The sequence below is a fragment of the Alosa alosa genome, chromosome 9, assembly GCF_017589495.1.
Source record: "Alosa alosa isolate M-15738 ecotype Scorff River chromosome 9, AALO_Geno_1.1, whole genome shotgun sequence".
NCBI classification, from domain to species: Eukaryota; Metazoa; Chordata; class Actinopteri; order Clupeiformes; family Clupeidae; genus Alosa; species Alosa alosa.
In genome coordinates this window covers 1,463,637-1,483,204 of record NC_063197.1, presented here as the reverse complement: position 1 = coordinate 1,483,204, position 19,568 = coordinate 1,463,637, and the positions used below count along the sequence as shown (strand labels likewise).

Below are 19,568 nucleotides of genomic sequence, written 5' to 3'. Positions count from 1 at the left end.
ACGCATGAGCATACCTTGGCAAATGATGGTCTAAAGTACTCATTTTTCATTCTATATTGATCTACTTTTGCACACAGCTTCTCAAGACTGGGTGCTAGGGCTCAGTTGTGTTTCTAAAGTCCAATAAAGTGACCTAGAGGGCTGAAATGTGGTCAGTTCAGAGATTCTTGTTATCCGACAGAAAGGAAAAACAATATTCTAGCCTCTGTAACTCTGTGCCAGTACTTCACACAGTTATTCTGATTGTTTCATAAGAAACTACAGGGTCCAAGCTTTCTAAAGAGGTCAAGCATTTGATGGTAGGCCAAAAGAGGTGGCCCTCTGAAGTAGGCACAGTGCAATTTCGGGACAAAATAAAGGCCCGTTCTTGAAAGTCAGAGCAACAAAATGTGTGAATCCTGTAGGGAGAACAACCAAAACATCCTTCTTCTCGACAAATGCCTTAATCAATGTTTTCTGTTTTTTAAAGGTATTGCGCTCTCAATATGTTGTACAACTGACGCAATAGCGAAATCTAAACATCTAGCTTCTCTAGTGACAGCCTTTGTAATGAAAACAAAATCAATTCAAGCATGCTCAGGTGACGTGAGTGACACGACATGATCTGTCCATTGTCATAAAGTCCACCCAGACGATTTGATTTGGCACAGACTGTTCTGGTTCAGGCATAAAGGCTTCTCAATGGATCTCAATCTCAGTTTCCGGACCTCAAATTTCGTGGGCCGGGTAAATTGGGCTGGCTTCCAGGTGCAGTTATTGGAGAGAATGGCGTCTCTGCCATTGCCACTGTGTGCCAAAATGACTGGTATTCTGCTCTGTGGTGTGTACCATACAGGAACATCCCTTTTAGATGCCCTTAAGTGTCATTTTCTTATGTGTAGGGCAGTCCGGTAGACTTTCATGAAAACAGAATGTTGAACATTGCCAAGGGGAAAGTATTCTTTCACTGTGTTACTTTAACTTATTGAGCAACTTAATTCTACTAAATAAGCACTATGCCAGTTTCGGTCTAAAATCAGCAAGCTAGCTACCTAAAAGGCATGCTACCTGGTGTCTTGATGGCCTGATTAGCACCAGACCTTATCTCAATTGAGATTGAATCTGGACAAGCTTCATTCACCTCCCATTTCCAAGGGGCATCACCAATGGACACTAATCAAAATGCCAGAGTTTGTTTGGTGCCAAACAAATGCTATTTTACAAAGTGTAAAATAAGCGGGTGTGTTCGATCTTGCAGCGCTGCGCAGATCTGGCTGAATCTTACAATACAAACATGCCTTACATTAGGCCAGATCTACACAGCACTGGAAGAAGTCGAACATGCCCATTTGACGCTACCAGAACACAAATCCAGGCAATTTGCTTCCTTCAGATACAGGTCTTGTTATAACCTCTCTGTACACTTTCAAAGTGTACAATACTTTGGTTTGTCTGTAGGGACCTTCACCACACTACCACAGAAGTGTAATTATATTTTGAGCATTGTCAATGTTATAAAATAGCGTTTGTTTTTTGACATGCTTAGCTTTCAATATAAGCCCATTCAGTGCAAAAAAATCCACAAATTAAGGCAATTTTTCTCTCAATCAAATGTTGTTAACTACCATAAATGGACCCTAGAAAGGAAAGTTTTCTGTATGAAATCATCATACGTTTCTCTCTTTACATGGCTGTCTTTTTGTAACTTTTTTAATTCCACTTTCTTAACCACATAAATGCTGTTTCAAAAGCTGTGTGAATGTTGGTCAGCAAAGGTGGTGATTTCAATTCTTAAGAGTATGGAGTTGCTAATTTCATTGTTTTAAACATTCAATTGAATTTCTAATACATAGTGCACTGATTGTTGATTGTTTGTTTATACCACCAGCCAAAAAAAAAAGCAAACGGTCAGACAACCAGAAGAAAGAGAGATGGAAGAAGGAAAAAGAAGGTGAAGAGCAGAAGGAAAGACACAGGAAGAAGAAAATCCAACGTGCAGTGGACAAACCAAAGTAACACATTTAAGATGCATTTGGGAAAGTGGTTTGGTAATAGATAATTTACTTACTTGATACACAAATTTGGCAGAGTATAAACTTTGTATGTGCCCCATGTGAAGTCTGAAGAAAGGAAACTTTATACAGGTGGAAGTGTCATTCAGAAGACATTTTAGTTTTTTTGGTTTGTGCAAATTACATTGTTGAATTTTTATAACAGTCTTATAATGAACATGCAACATTATCAAACACAGATAATCCTGTCTATTATCAGATCCAGATCCATTCAGTATTTGCGGTCATATCCGTTCAGTTGACCAGAATGACTTAAATGGATGGTTCGCTGTAAACACAACCTACAGTACAGCGTATTACAACTTATAATGTATTACAACTTATAACGTACAACTTACAACGTATTACTTGTGGTTATTTGGGTCATTGCAGCTTCACTGGGGAAATATAAATAAAAGATGCGTGATTCACGCGTGAGGTCCCGTGAGAATCGTGAAACCGGACAATTCCAAGTGGTACCCACTGTATGGTCTATTTATTAATAATAACGAGTTCAAACTTTTGTTTGTTGTCTGAGGAGTTTTGAGCTAGACTGTCGTTTGCATTAGCAACAAAATGATTTATAGCAATAATTTATAGCAATGTAATTTGTAAACCAAAAAAGCAAAAATGTCTTCTGAAACCGGATTTCCCCTTTTAATGTCAAAGTGAAAGCAGATTTCTACAAAGCAATGTTAATTCATTAAAAATATATAATGCAAAATAAGCGATGACATAAATATTCACCCCTTTCAAGTCAGCATTTAATAGATTTTTGGCATGGAGCCTGAGTGGATAGCTTTCAGTTATGCTTGCACATTTGGGTGCTGCAATTTTACTCACATTTTCTTTGCAAAACTCCTTAAGCTTTGTCAGGTTGGAATGGGATTGGGTGTGAACAGCTATTTTCAAGTCCAGCGGCTCCAGCCACAGATTTTCTATAGGATTAAGGTCTGGGCTTTGACTCTGGCTCTCCAGAACATTCATCTTGCTGTCTTTAAACCATTCATGAGTAGTTTTCGGCCCATTGTCTTTCTGTAAAGTAAATCTTCTCCCAAGTTGTAATTCTCTTGCAGACTGAATCAGATTGTCCTCCAGGATATAATTTGCTGAATTCGTTTTACTTTTACGTTTACAAGCCTTCCAGGACCTGGTGTCGAGAAGTATCCCCTCAGCATGGTTCTGCCACCACCATGCTTCAAATGGGATGCTGTGTTTTTGAGATGTGCAGTGTTTGGTGTCCGCAAAAAATAGCATCTAGTCTGATGGCCAAAGAGATACATTTTGGTCTCATCAGACCAAGGACCTAGGGGACCATTTGACCAAAGGGTCTCCTACATGTCTTAGGTCGAACTTAGTCGAGATTTGATTAGAGCTTTGCTACTCACGCATAGAGCATTGACTGGTGAAGAACTCGAGCAAAAGTTGTTGTATGCATAGTTTCTCCCATCTCAGCTGCTGAAGCTTTTAACTTCTTCAGAGTTGCCATAGGTGCCTTGGTGGCCTCCCCCACAGTTATTCTTCTTGCACAGTTACTCAGTTTGTGGTGACAGCCTGCTCTAGGCAGATTTGCAATAGAGTAGAAGGGGTTGGATGATGCTTTTGTAGAGTAGCAGAAGGAGATGGGGGGCAACATACAGTGATCTAGAGTTTGCGTATGGCATACAGTCTCTGTTGTGCACGTTTCTGTGATGGTGGCATGTTCATTGAAGTTAAGCTTATTGTCAATGGTGAGACCAAGATATTTGAAAGTGCTGACCTGTTCAACTAGTTGGCCATGGATGGTGATGTGAGTCAGAGGGTGATTTTGATGCATGAATGACCAGTTCTTTTGTCTTGTCTATGTTGAGTTGGAGGTAGTTATCAGAGCACCACAGTGGAAAGTGGAATCTGTGATGGACTGGTGGTAAGCTGTGATGGAACTGTTGTCTGTAAGTAGTCCTACTATGGCTGTGTCATCTGCATATTTGTAGTAAGTGGTGTTGGGTAGTGAACTCTGGCAGTCATTTGTGTACAGGAAGGGACTGAGTACACAACCTTGGGGGGTTCCAGTGTTGGTGATGATGGTTGATGATGATGTTGTCCCTATTTTCACTACCTGTGGCCTGTTGCTGAGAAAGTTGTTTATCCAGTGGATGAGGAGAGGGGTGACATTCAGGTGCTGTAGTTTCTTAATGAGTTGATGGCGCTGGATTGTATTGAATGCGGAGCTGAAGTCAACAAACAGAACTGAGGCGAAGTTATGGGAAGTCTGGAGGTGGTGAGCAGCAAGAGCAGGCAAAATGGGAATTCTGAGAACCGTTTAGACTCGGTGGGCTGAAGCCCCGAATGTTTTCAACTGCTAGCAAAACCCCTGGAGTTTATTGTTTGATTCAGAAATGTCATGTGTTGCGCCGGCCCTTGGTTAGAGCTGAGGTGTATTTTGTCACCTGTGTTGTAGATCAGTTTTTCTGGAAGGCCTGCAAGAATATCAGGATTACTATCCCAGTTTGGTCCCAAACATTCCCAAAGCTCATACACGGTTCTCAGTCATAACCATAATTTGGGTTCATAAACAGTGTTAACCATCACCCTAATTTGGAATTGCACTTGAGAGTGCTTCCCCACCTCTCCCTATAGTCCTAACTCTGGATAGCCTGTGGCTTGCATAGTCAGGCTTGATTTTGTTAGTACAGTGGGTACTACCAAAGTCCTTTTAGGCAAGTCCCTCAACTCGGCGGCCATATAGCAACACTCATCGGGCATCCTATTCAGCAGAAATGCGCGTGCGACACCAATCTTGCTCCAGTGGCGAGTTCACGACACATGATTGGGAAGATGATTGGCTCAATGTATTCAGATGTCGACGTTTTGCCGAGAAAGGGGTGGGATATGTGTAGACAACGGCCATACAAACTAACCCCATGCATTTCTATGGAGGATTTTTTGAGTGCTGTGTCTCCTCATTAGAAAGTCTCTGGTACTACTTCAAATTGTCCGGCTTCATTTGTGATTCTCACGTGACCTCACGCGTGGATCACACGTCTTTTTATTTATATTTCCCCAGTGAAGCTGCAATGACCCAAACAACCACAAGGTGGCTCTTGTGAGCAAGGTTAGGAACGTCGGCTTTTGCCGCTTTGACTATGCGCGCCAGTATGCTACAGTATGGACCATATGGGGCGTGCCACAACAAAATGAGTCTTGTGTCGCGGAAATCCATTTCGATTCATAGCGATTTGAATGCAGCGAGCGTCGAAAATTACAAAATTATGCATTTTCTGATTTCACCACTAACACATTCCTTTACCTCTTATCTATCACTGATAGATATATTTTAGGCTACTGTAAAACGACCTAGACATGTGATTTTGAAGGCCAAATGTGTAGGCTGCGCATTAAAGCTTGGATAAAAAGTAGACGTTTAATCATTAATCTATTTTTGTCCTTGTCGTCTTCAGAAGTTGAATGAACATTATAGGCTAGCCTACCTCACAAATTATACGAATGCCTCACAAGTTTTACCACCTGCGTGAATGGAGCATTTAGAAGCTGTGCTGTGTAGTTCGAACTTTAAAGCTGATTTTCTCAAAACTTGTTTTATTGCTGAGATGAGGATAGCCTTCACATTTTGGCCAATATCTCTGGGTTGGCTAAACGGAATTGAACAAATGACCTTAACCCTAAGGTCTGTGGATTATGAAGATCTAATAAACCCATTTTTTATTCTGTCAAACTAGACTCATTTTGTCGTGGCACGCCCCATATATTTACCCAACGTTTTTCAGTTGTTTCCACAATATTACCCCCTGATGAGCTTTCATTTCGATGGCTGATAGGCCTACAGTATGTCTCCTGCGACAGTCCCAACATTTAGCACTATGCTCAAACAATCTAAAAGTGAATTAAATCCCGAAGCAAACTGAAAATCTTCTGCTTTTAATATAGCCTGCCGATACCTGTTTGTTATTTTATGAAGAGGCATCTGGCTGTTTTGTTTATGTTTGTTTTGCTTTCATTAATGGTTTAGCTCATGAGGTCACAAGGCCAGTGGCTACCCCACTTTTCGGGGGAAAATAAAATGTCTCATTTTATGCAGATCATCTCCCTAATTCTTTTATTTCCGCAACAGCCCACATTATGCACTCCAGTGTTTCCCATACATTGACTTATTTGTGGCAGCCCACCACAATATCAACATTGACCACCACACAATGATTTTTCAGGTTGTACTAAATTGTGCTTAAATCTGGTTAGCATCATAACCACGCTGCGCTAATTTGTTAAAAACTGTTGCATTCAAGTTAATTCTGCAAACCTACCACCACAAATATAATTCAATTCTGTGGGAAACACTGCACTCACTCCAGCGAGACGAGTGAAATGTATTTAAAAAATCTATTTTAAATATGTCATCGCCATAGGCTATTTGCTACAATATAAGCTACTGTTAGGCCTACAACAAGTCGCGATTTATTAGGCTATCCAATCGCTATGCTGTTTTCATGAACATTACAGGAATCCACTTCATTCATTGTTTTAAATATCGTTGCTTCTAGCCTACCCACGAGTTTGTCAGTTTCACTTGCACAGACGCGCGAGAAGCCTATGCAGTTGCTTCGTATAGCACATGTTTTTTTTTTTTTGGGCGGACCGGCTAGGTCCAGCCCACGGCCCGGCACCGGTCCGCGGATTGCCAATCACATTGCCGTTGCAACGCATCTGAATGCAGTCAGCTGCCCTGTTTACCGCCAATGCTACAACGGACTTAAGCTGCCACCTCGTGGTGAAAAGTTGTAATACATTTAACGCAGCGGCCTGAATCACGGGAAGCGCGAATGAAGTGGCCACTTCTAAATGGTACCCACTGTAGTTGGAAGCCGCCAACATTCTAGCTAAATCTCAAAACCTTTTCTAGGAACTTTGTATGACTCATATGGAGCTCACCTAGAGAATGTGTAGACTGTTAACCCAACCTTTAACTTAACCCACAAGAATGGTAATCAATTCCTGCTTTTATTTTTTCCAGGAGTAAGCAAGACAAATCAAAGCATAGACCAAAACATCCGCCAGAGAAAGAGAACAAAAAGAAGGGTAAGGATTTCTGTGATTTCACAAGAGAACTAGAACTACCATTTATTAACGAGTCTCTCAGTGGTAACAGTTTAGTGGTAGATCCATGATATATACTATACTGTATATGATCGCTGTACTAAAAAATACACACACTCAAACTCTGAGCTTTTTGTCCTGTCTGGTTGACAGAGCCATCTCCTGAGGAGAAACTGCAGAAGCTCCACACGGACATCAAATTTGCACTTAAAGTTGACAGTCCAGTGAGTTAACCCCTTGCCAACCTGGCAATACTTCCAGGCTGCTTACTGAATGTTGCATCTTGCTGCATGCCTTTATAAAGTAAAGAAAGTTTGAAAAGATATCATTGTTGTTTTATTTTACAAAGATATTCTAAAATGGCCTGGAGTGTAATGTACCAACTTATGTTTAATTTCACCCATTGGTTATGCTCCTTAGAAATTGAAAGTGAACTGACACTGTCCAGACCAATTCTCAATAGAGTACCGAAGTGTGACATTCCGATCCATGACTGCAGTGTCTTATCAAATGCAACGGCTGTTAAGAGTGACGTTTTTTGCCTCAAAAATAAAGCCCTGACACGTCTGTGAGTTTCAGATTTCTAACCACTTGTTGTGAAGTTATATGCAGGTCTCTTACGGAGGAAACCCATGCTAAAACAAAACTCTGTAGTCACAAATTTCATTGTGTTGGTATGCATATATGTTGTAGTATGCAATTCCTAGTGTAAAAGAATATACTTACCAACTTAGAAATGTTGTAGAATTATTTAAATAGATTAAGAAAGCCACCCCTATGGTCACCACTATGGTTAGATTGATTTGTTTAGATCCAGTGAAATTGCTGCTTTGACATAGCTGCATCATGACTTCAGTACTCTATTGAACATTGGTTTGATGTCAGCCAGACTATCATGAAATAGAGCTGTGCCCTAATCCAAAGTCCTGATTGGCTGATTGTTGAAGCACGTAAGACCAATGTCAGTTTGTTTTCAGTAGACATTAGTGTTGGCACAAAACCAAAATTATGACATCTATACCATACCTAAGTATTATGATACTGAAATGATATCATGGTAAACAACCTAGAGTATTAGAGAAAGTAACAATACAGTTAAGAGCAAAATTATTCTTACCCCTGGCAAATAATGATTTAATGTTGATTTTCTCTTGACCAATATGTTTGTTCTGACTGAAAATGATACTGCCACATGCCAAAATGTTGTAAGACAATGAGGTAGAAACATGGAATCAAAAAAGAAGCATTTTTATCTTTTTAACATTTTTATGAAAAATGGCGTGTCCAAAATTATTCATACCCTTTTTAAATTATCCATGGAAACATCTTTATTTGCCATCACAGCTCTCAAAATGGTTCTTATAATGCCTACCAAGCCTCTCCATGTCTACACAATGATTCTAGACCACACCTTTTTAGCAGCAATTTTGGATTTTGAGACCGGAACAATTATTTGCCATCACTCTGGCCATGTTCTCACTTTTGTATGGATTGATGTCTCGACTCGATTGTTTCTTGTTCACCATTTATTTCACACTTTGGCTGGATGTTTCAGATCATTGTCTTTCTTAAAGGTCCAATGCTGCCTATGAGCCCAAGGTTCCCTGCTCAGTGTCTTGAAGAATCTTGATGTACCGTATTTTCCGGACTATAAGTCACTCCGGAGTATTGGTCAAAATCGTCAGCATCAGTCAAAAAATGCATCATGAACAGGAAAAAAACATGTATAAGTCGCACTGGACTATAAGTTGCACTGTTTAGAAATGTATTTCCCAAAATCCAAAACCAAAAACAGACAGAGACCATGTAACTGGACTATTGAGGCCAAAAAGATTAATGCTACAGGGACACCAGGCAACGTTTTCGTGTTAATTAATTATCTTCGTAAGTCGGTATATGGTTATGACTCATTGACTCATTACAGGGCGAATGAAGACTCTCTCGCCCACCCCCTACTGCCTGTAGGAAGAATATCCCGCTTGCAAGTTTGGTGTATCCTACCCGCGACCTTCAGTCTCACAAAGTCTCAGACATCGCGAGAAGCAGGATCAGTTTACATCCTGATCACATCACATTACATCCTGAAGATGCAAAGAAAAGGAAAAGAGCTTCAGACCGAGCGAGGGCTTGCACACGTACAGACGCTAGGGGAGCTTCGTAGAAACAAAGCACTCAGGCTTGCCTGGTGTCCCTTTAATGGAGATGAAGGAGTGAAGGCAGCCAACAGTAGGGCCGGAAGGTAATTGTAAAGCAATTTAGGGTACAAAAGATTCACTGAAAGAAAATGCAATGTGGTACACCACAATTTAGCTAAAATGTGGAGAATACAATGCAATCAAGCATTTTGGGTGAAAACAAATGTTTAGCGATCAGGAACCGTCAGGAAATTCGCAACACAGAAGCATGACAGCCTATAACACGAGAACATGGATGTGTTCTCCATTTGAGGAACGTTATAATCGATGTGAACAGACAGACACGGAGCGCATAGTAGGCCTTCTTTCACTATAGTGTGCGCATTCATTACGTGAAAAATCATTTGTAGCAAAACAGTGATCAAAGATATGGCAGTGAGTTTTGTTTTCAAATGTTTTGCATGTCTGTAATGGGTGAGGTATTTTTAGGAGACAGACTATTGTAAATCCTCAAATTATGGCTGGGGTCTTTTATTTAGGCTGCGCAAAGCACAGCACCTTTATTTGAGGCAGGCTTGTATTCGAGGCAGCTAGGCCTTTATTTCTTACGTGGTGCGTTTTATTCTGAGAAATAGGCCTACTTTTCATTTGGAGCGGCATACCGGTAGGCTATCAAAAGCAGAAGAAGTTCAATTTGGGATTTAATTTACATTTGGACCGTTTGATTATATTGCTAAATATCGGTACTGATGATCACTGAAATCTGTGGGGTATTAGATGGTTCACTATTAAGTTTCCTGTAGTTAAAAGAGTGTCAGGATTTCCATCCGCTTATTGCGAGATAAGGCATCCGCTTTCATCCATTCATGAAACGTGTTCTGTGCTGTAATGGAAACCTTATTCCGTATAGCCAAAGAGGTCAGACATAGCCTAAACTGAGTTATTTTTTTAATTATGCATGATTTACTTTTTTTATATAATTCGTAGGCTGATGCCTGGCAGCAACAATCGTGTTTAAATGTAGGCTAGGTTACTGCTTCAGCCTCTGGCAAGCTCAGAAGAGGGCGGCAAGCGACTAGCTTGAGAGCGACGTGTTGGAGACTCATGGTGTAGGACAATGACTTTTCATTGGCAACAATATTAAACCAACCAACAATATAAAATATTAAGAAGGGCTCTTTTATGAGTTAAATCGAAAACAAAATTACTGGCCTTTTTTTGTCCGAATCTGAGGCCCGGCTATAAATAGAATCCCGGCCATAATTTGAGGATTTAGCTATGCACGTGTGTTTCAGGTATAGTGCAAGCACTAATCTCTGACTGAAAGCGCACAGAACTTGTGCATTTGAGAGCACTCTCTCGCGACTGTAGAATGTTTCATGTAGGGTTCATGTCAGTTAATATGAATTAACATTTAAAAACATGTTCAATTATATATTTTTTCATATATAAGTCGCACCTGACTATAAGTCGGCGAACCAGCCAAACTATGGAAAAAAAGTGAGACTTATAGTCCGGAAAATACGGCAGTCCTTTTTCTCATGATGCCATTCAGTTTAACAATGTTGCCAGGTCCCATTGTCTGAAAAACACCCAAAACTAATACATTTCTATAACTATTGTCCACTGTGGGTATGGTGTTTGGTGGTTGAAATTTTCACCCCATCCCAAAATGGACCACTTGGTCATCGTGGATGCTGATCATGGATAACTCTTCTCCAAACATGCACAACTCCGCTTAACCTTTATAAGGACACACCTGGACAAAGAATTTAGCTTTCGCTGGATTTTATTTTTGACCCAGGGACATGGCCTGAGATTGGCATAAAAAAGAAGCATTAAATCCCAGTGACGATGTCCAATTCAAGTGTTGGGGATGAGAAATTATTCTATTGGGATGTTTTTCAACCGGTGGGACCTGGTTACCTTCTCAAAGTAAATGGTAACACTAAAACAAGGGGCTTCATTAAGATTCTGGAGTAAAAGATCAGGTAGTGTGCCGAGAGACCTGCCCCAATAGGCCGCATTGGACCATTAAACCACACAATGATCCAAAACATACAGCCAAACAAGGCAAGAAATGATTAACAGAGAACAATATCAACATTTTAGAGTGGCCCAGCAAGAGTCCAGACCTTAATCCTTAATAAAGTGAGCACAAGGCCAGAGTGATGGCAAATAATTGTTCCTGCCTAAAAACCTGAATTGCTGCTGAAAAGATGCAGTCTAGAATCATTGTGGAGGCATGGAGAGGCTTGGTAGGTATTATAAGAAACATTTTGAGAGCTGTGATGGCAAATAAAGATGTTTCCATTAATTATTTAAAAAGGGTATGAATAATTTTGGACAAACCATTTTTCATAAAAATATTAAAAAAAATGAAAACTCTTTCTTTTGTGATAACATGTTACCACATTGTCTTCCAATCTTTTGGCATTTGGCAGTGTCATTCATTTTCAATCAGAACAAACATATTGATAAAGAGAAAATCAACATTAAATTAATATTTTCCAGGGGTATTAATCATTTTATTCAAGTAGGTGCATAGAGGTGGTTCGGGATGCATTTAACATGTGAACTGTCTTGTGTTTTATGACAGGACATAAAACGTTGTCTACAAGCACTGACCGATCTTGAATCAGTACAGGTCACTAGTGCCATCCTACAGAAAAACTCTGATGTCATCACTACTCTCAAGAAGGTAAGAAGAAAAAGTGAATAGATAAATTCTGTAATGTAATACTGCAGACAACACAATGCAGTTGAGTTGAAGATCTAGACAGATGATTCATTATTCTCAATGTGTCTGGTGTTGAATCAACAGAAAAGGGTACACGTTACTCCACTGTTATTTCAGCTCCACTGGCTACCCATAACCGCCCGCACAAAATTCAAGCCCCTAAAAGGGAATCCTCACTGTATCCGTGCGAGTGACTTGTGTAGCATTGAATGCTCTATCCACATTGAATCCATTAAATATGCCCTTCTATTGAGTCATATTTCTCATTCAAAATGGCAAAGCAACGCAAGCGACAGAATTAAAATAGAAACGGGGTGTCCGACAAAAGTTCTGCTCAAAACATTGCGCAGCACTGCTGCTTTGCGCCGTACACACAATCTTACACACACACACACACACACACACACACACACTGTTGTCCAAGTCATGCTACCGCCACAAATTCAATCAAATTCTGTGGGAAACACTGGGGTGGTGTGACCTACAGTGGGCATCGCTTTCAAATGGCCACTTCAGTCGCGCATTACGAGGCGTGAAGCTGCGTGAAGCTTTAGTACCACTTTCAGCCACTGTGCGTCGCTCTGCCACTGTACATCGCTCTGTCAGTAGCCTGACTGCCGCCCCTTCTGAAAAAGGAGGCTAGGCTACCTTTAAACGTAATTGTTACCGAGAGGAATCCCAGCCTACCCTCGATTAAGGCTACTTGGGTATGGCTTAAGGCTTGACTACACGGTGGTAGCGAAAATCGAAATCTGCTTTTGATAGCCTACCGGTGCCGCTCCACAAAGCTAAAAAAATATCTTAATTTGCTGTCTATGTTATTGTCAGTGTTGGGGGTACTTTAACCACGCCAAATCAAAACAGTGTCTTAATTTGCCCTACTTCTTAACTGCAATGTAGTCAATTGACTGCTTGACATGTCATTTTATTTTTCTGTACAATAAACAAATACATCTGCTTTATGCCGCAGAATTACATTCATATTTGGCTGACTGCAGACGCGCCACTTCCCTCCCCATATTCCAAGATTAAGATAGTATGAAGTGCTTTTTGTATAGGCTACTATCATAAAAAAAATTGTTAAAACGAATAGCTATTTGCAATTTGACAAAACACTGGTCCTCATTTTGCGAATGCGAGGACGATATGAGCCTGTTGCATTTAGTTAGATGTCCGAGTCACGCATAATGTTTGAAAACCACTGGCTTGTAATCACAATAATTTAACACAAGACAGTTTATAGCCTACTTCATCATGTCCCCATGCCTACATTTTTGTGAGTAGCATAGAGATCGTTAAAAACAATAAAGTATGGCTCTCCGTTTGGGACATCGAAAACTTATTTTTGACATTTTTAATAGACTACCGTTGAAGATGCTGACTTGCAAAAGCCTCGGGATAACACGTTATCTCCACTATCATCAGTCATGCCCCTTAATCAAAGTGGGGAATGAAATAAAAGTTTGAGAACCACTGGCTTAACAAGTTACCTGCAGTCCAGAACACAGAATCTGTTGCAATATTCTGATGATCGGCGATGATATCAGCAAATGTTTGTTTTCCAAAGTAAGAATTTCACTTCACCATGCACCTTCGACAATGAATAGCTTATTACACTTGTTAGGTACTGTTAAACGTAGGCCTACCTGGTATCATTACAAACATTATTCTGTGTCCTAAAATTGGCATATTTTATGGCATTGTGTCATGTAAGTTCGTTGCAAAATCTAGAGAAATGTGTGAGGTGGTCAGCGGGGGACAATTGTAGTGTTAAATCCAAACAGTTCTGCAACACTGTCTGTAAGATATGCCAGTTTAAATCATACAGAATGAATCCTCTGACACAATAAGCAAAGTGCAAAGACAATACTTACAACCGGACCCGCGTCACACAGAGCAGGTTGTTTGCGCCATGCCCCTTTTGAGGGGAAAACATTCCCTCAGAACAAGCCAGAGTGAACCGGTAGACATGTACCAACCACACAGCTAAGAACCCCTCCCTGAGTTTCTTTTGCCTACCATGTCCCAAAAAAAATCCTGACAGAAGAAAATTATGGCTACAAGCCATAAGAAGAGAAGACCGTATGACACTTCTGGTCACTGAGTGGGGTTGTTGCACCACCGTACTCGGAGACTGAAGGGACATGTTTTTATATTAATTGAATTAAGCTTTTGTAGGTATCTTTCACGGTCAAGCGACCGGCAAAGTGGTTATGTATTGAGTGGTCATATTGATTTGTGGTATTTTTTGTTATTATTTACTCCCTGCGATTTCTGTGCAGAATTACGTTTATTGACCCTAATTTGCGTTGGAGTTAATGAGAGGGGTTGTTTGTTTTCCCCGAAGGGGCGGGACGCGTTGTCCACGAAGTCAAGTTCCGGCTGTGCCCGGTCTAACGTATAAGCAAGGTGGTTCAGTGAGTAGACCTATTGTGTAGACTAATTATAGGCTACTGTTGAAGTAGGTCTAATTTTTTTTTTTTTTTTTTTTTTTTTTTTTTTTAGCTAGGGTTAGTTAAGTGGTCCTGAAACTGAAATAGTTTGAGAAACACTGTCGTAGGCCAAACTATTAATGTTTTACTCCCTTCGCTAGATGGCGATATCGTAAACACAACACATTCCCCAAACAGACTCTCCATCTTAGCCATAGCTAACTTGCTAGCGAACTTTCCATATTAGCTTACTTGCTAGCAAACTTTGCATCATCAGTCTAACTAGATGAATAGTTGACATTACATGCTGAACATTTTCGTATGGACATTCTGGGGGATGTTAATTTGTATGCGAGAAGCTTCAACTTCTGGGTATGTAGCATTGTGGCATAAAGCTTAGGTAGTTAGCTTGCTAACTCTGGCAGAAATCTCCAGTGTTCTTGTTCCATGTAGGTTTAGGTGTTGCAGCCACAGGGTTGCAGCAGCAGCACGTGGACTAGCCTACAGGAAAGCTGTTGCGTATGAACTCATTCGAAATATTTTGAAACCGTAACAGCTAGATATTCTGTCTTCTCATTTTGTAGACGAACATGAAGGGAGATTTTATCTTTATATAAGGCTTTATATAAAATTCTTCAACAGAAGGCCTCGAATGTTGTCTTGTTTGTGGAGCGCTTTGCTTCGCTTCTGTAATCTCTGCTTCATTGAAAATGAGGGCTTCCCTCAATGACCCTCCGAGAATAAATAAAGGTTGAATGAATGAATGAATGAATGCCCAAAATAAAGGCCTGTGGTTTGCGCAGCCTACAGTAAATAACAGACCCGCCAGAATGTGCGTTATGATGCTTTTTTACGAGCAAAATGTTTTTGGTACCCTACGCACACTGCATGTTCTTAAATAACAATGATCATCAGTAATATTCAACCATTAATTTGGGTAAATGGGCAAGCGTGACCACCTTGATTGGCTGATGATTGTAACGCGGGCATGATTCCAAACACCTCCCTTACCATGATGAGTGACAGGTGACAGGTCTCAGAATGCGTATGCTTACACAAGGACGGAAGATGATGAATAACTGGGGCCGTAGGCTATTCACAAAAGGCTTTTATCTTACTACTAGGAGTAGGCTACTCCTAAATCGCACTTAAAGATTTTAGCTTGGAGTTTTCTCTTAAATGTTATTCACAAAGCCTTTCAGACAACTCCTAAACTAGGAGTGAGTCTTTGTGGCTATGGATGACGTCATTACTCCTGCACGAGCTTGACTGAAGTGACCACCTTGGTTGGCTGACGATTGTAAGCGGGAATTCCAAACACCTCTCTTCCGATGATGAGTGACAGGTGAAAGGTCGGAGAATGCGTGCACTACACAAGTAGTGCGAAGGACGGAAGATGATTAATAACTGAATAAAAAGGCCTAGCCTAAATGAATAAAGAGTAAGGCAAAACAAATAGCCTAGTAGCCTAATGAAACATAGGCCTATGGGTTGATGCAGTAGCCTACCTTTGCAACATTTTTAAATTAATCTGTCACCATAGGCCTATGCCTAGGCTACATTTGCAAAGAGGAGAACATTTTAATTTGATTCACAATAAAACGTTACATTTCATTTACATGTTAACAATGAGTAGTTTTGGTTGTTGTTGGTGACGTTATTGCATCCCTTTTATGAATGCAAAATTGTTCCCTCGCGATTGGAAGCTCCTGTTGAGCATAGGCTACATATTTCAAAACATCATAGCGTAAAATGCCACAAAAAGCTGTTTATGAATAGGTCTTAGTGAGTTAGGAGTCCTCTCAACTTAAGCTGTCCCAGACTTAGGTGCTACTTTTAGGTCTAAAATGCTTCGTGAATTACTTTTTTGTGAAAAAATTAGGAGTCCCTAAAGTTAGGAGTGACACGCCCATTATTTTTAGGAGTTGCTCCTAAATTCGCCAGTTAGGAGCTACTTTTAGCCTTAAAATTCTTTGTGAATACGGCCCCTGAATAAAAAGGCCTAGCCTAAATGAATCAAGGCAAAACAAATAGCCTAGTAGCCTAATAAAACATACATGTAGTATCTTTGTAACATTTATTAAATTATTCTGTTACTATGCCAACGTTTGCAAAAGAGAACATTTTATTTTGATTCACAATAATGTTACATTTAATTTACATGTTGACAATGATTAGCCTAGTTTTGGTTGTTGTTGGCGGCGTTATTGCATGTTAGTTATGCCTACAATGCAAAATTGCTTCCTCACGATTGGAAGCTCCTGTAGCTGCATAGGATTTCAAAACACAGCAAAATGCCGCAGGTTTGTCAATAGGTCTGTGAGTAAGAAGTCCTCTTGACTTCTTTTAAGCTGTCAGAGGTGGGAAGGTGTGATTTGTTGGGGGCAGGGCCGGATAAAATGGGCACAAATGTCTGATGGCCCCCCTTCCCCCCAGCCAACGTGAATCGGGTGGTTAGTTAATAGGCCTATCGTGAAGATTTTTCCTGCCATCTAAGGCACGAGCGCATCTGTGAGGCCAAGCCTCACCAAGTAGCTCGTTTGTTTACAACTAACATTCCATTTAATTAAACTGCTTTATAGACTGCCGAAATAGTTTTCAACATTTTGAATATTAGTGTCGGGTGAATTGAAATGTTCTCAAAGTAGCCTTATGGCTGAAAGCTGCTTGAACAAATACATTTGCTTATTTCACAGAAAAATATAAATAGCCAGTTAGGGTCTACAGTGCAGAGTTGGTAAGTTATGGTAGGCCAACTTGCAGTGAACATACAAACGGGGAAATTCTTTCTCTTGTAGCTGAGTAGCCTCAGGTGCGCACGTAGACATAAGGCCGAACATGCAAGTGCCAATGAATCGTGCTCTCACGACAATCACGCCGTCAAACTTAAATAGGTTAACATCACTCTAAATTCGCCTTCAAGCAAGGAAAACGATGATTTGAAGACATCTGTTTCGTTGGAAGGGCAAGGGGTAGCAACAGGGCAACACAGAGACAGGCCCGATGGCAGGGCTGTTATGAGAGTATTAAAATATGGGATAGCCTATTCTACGGGAAAACATTAAAACGGCAAGACAGCGGGGGAAAGTTAAAATACGTGATAAACACGGAAAAAGTTGGCATGCATTGTTTCGGTCCCCGTGCACTTCATATTATTAATCACATATGATTATTTGTGAAATTGTGCAAACAGGCGCAACACATTTGAAAAGGAAGGACTGGTAGCATGCAAGCTCACGGGAAAGATGGATTTAAGAACATTATCACAGTGTGTGGCTGTGGGCGGGGAAGACAGCGACAATTGGCAGGGAGGGTCATGTCTTTTTTTAACAATTCTGTCGGAGGGTCATTGAACAATTTCTAGCAGGCAAAAGAGGGTCATGCAACTTGCAACTGAAGCACTCAAAATTCCTCCGGTGGCCCCTTCAATAAATAACGAACAGTCCGTTAACAACTCATTGCCGTCAAACGCATAGCCTGTCTCGCGGTTGCATCCATTACAAACAAACATGCAATGTGAACGTCTGGGATTGGGGAGAGCACTAAATGCTCTACTGAATAAGCACAAAGTCAAACCTTTAACTGGGAAACACTCTTTAATAATCAAAAAAATAAATAAACCGCTAATGAAGTAAACTTCATCAAAAATCGTTTATCGCCTGTAGGCTAACTCCGTGATAACAGGACGTAACAGGAAGGCATTTGGCTGAGCAACGGAGGTTAATATGCTCTATATTTTGTCCAAATTATGTCTGTCGATCATCGTTGCACTCGGAGAAAACCAGAATGTTTCATTTGTCCTGCGTTTCTTCTACGGCTGCAAACAGGATTCACTCGCAGTTAACCAAATATTTCTTTATTAGGGCAGGGCAGGCATATTTCTGGCTATTAAATTATTTCTAAACCAGTCTGCTAAAGTCAGTAGTTAAGTCTGTGTAGGGTTTTCCAGGCTCCATTTCTTTTTACGAGATGCCCTGCTCACTTGAGCCATCTACCGGTTGTTTGGGTTGTTGCAGCTAGGGCTGAAACGATTCATCGAGTTACTCGAATAACTCGATTACAAAAATTATTTGAGCCAAAAACCCTGCCTCGAAGCCTCGTTAAATTTCTATGACGCGCACTATACGCGCAGGGATCTGATTGTTCCACACGGACCGTTGTTCAGGAAGCATACCACTAGCGCGTGAATCGTACATTCTGAATTTAGCTGGCGCGATGGTGGAGTCAAGATATCCATAAATGGCAGAGAATGTCTAAAGTTTTCAAGTAAAGTTTTGGGATCATTACATACTCAAAAAGGAAAAGAACAAGCATCTGAACCTAAATATCCACTCCATGCTGTTTCACCAAGCGTCAATAAAGTAGGCTAGGCTATTTATCAATCTATCTAGCCTATCTATCATCTATCTACGTAGCCTATAGCCTACATTGATGTTGGCTGATTTTAATCACATACTGTATTTGTAGCGATATCATGATAGCTTGTTTAGCTTTGATGTTTTTAAGTAAGTAAACTTATTCACGTTCAATTGCAAGACAGTATGCCTAAAAAAGAACCCCTCACACACATGCATGCACCCTCATCTTTCCTCACGCACCGCACGCGTGCACACACACACACACACACACACACACACACACACACACACACACACACACACACACAGACAGGTTGCTAGGTTACCATAGCAAATAGGCTCACCCCAGAAATGATTTGTTAGTAGCCTAATGGTAGGCTATTTTTTAGTAGCCTAATGGTAAAATGATTTGTTAATAGCCTAATGGTAAATGCTGCAGGTGTAGAAATCTACATAAAACAGATATTTATGTTGATGTCAGGTCTAGATTACAGCATGAAACTTGTTGTAGGCTACACATTAATACATTAAATTGCTTTCCCTCTTCTCCCTCCCAGCACTTCACAACATAGTATGGGCAGCTTTGTTCGCCCAGCTAAGTCATGCACAAGAGGCTGCAATTTTACAGAGAGCATTTTGAACATTATTTAATTGATGGCAATGACACTTAAAAACACTAAATGGGTAAATTGCAATAAATGTGCTTAGTTTTGTAGCCTAATGTTGGAGTTAGAATAAATACCTCTGTGCCAATTGCTTGATCATTTTACAGCCATGTCATT

General features: G+C 40.5%; 1 protein-coding gene across 1 annotated transcript in view; it reads left to right on the top strand.

Moving 5' to 3' along the window:
* Positions 1 to 19,568, top strand: part of hdgfl2 (HDGF like 2) — a 78,865-nt gene that overhangs the window by 42,032 nt on the left and 17,265 nt on the right. Inside the window, exons 10-13 of the mRNA XM_048252567.1 lie at positions 1,868 to 1,991; positions 7,039 to 7,103; positions 7,275 to 7,345; positions 11,856 to 11,957. Of these exons, the coding sequence (XP_048108524.1) occupies positions 1,868 to 1,991; positions 7,039 to 7,103; positions 7,275 to 7,345; positions 11,856 to 11,957 (362 nt within the window). The remainder of the gene's footprint in view (positions 1 to 1,867; positions 1,992 to 7,038; positions 7,104 to 7,274; positions 7,346 to 11,855; positions 11,958 to 19,568) is intronic.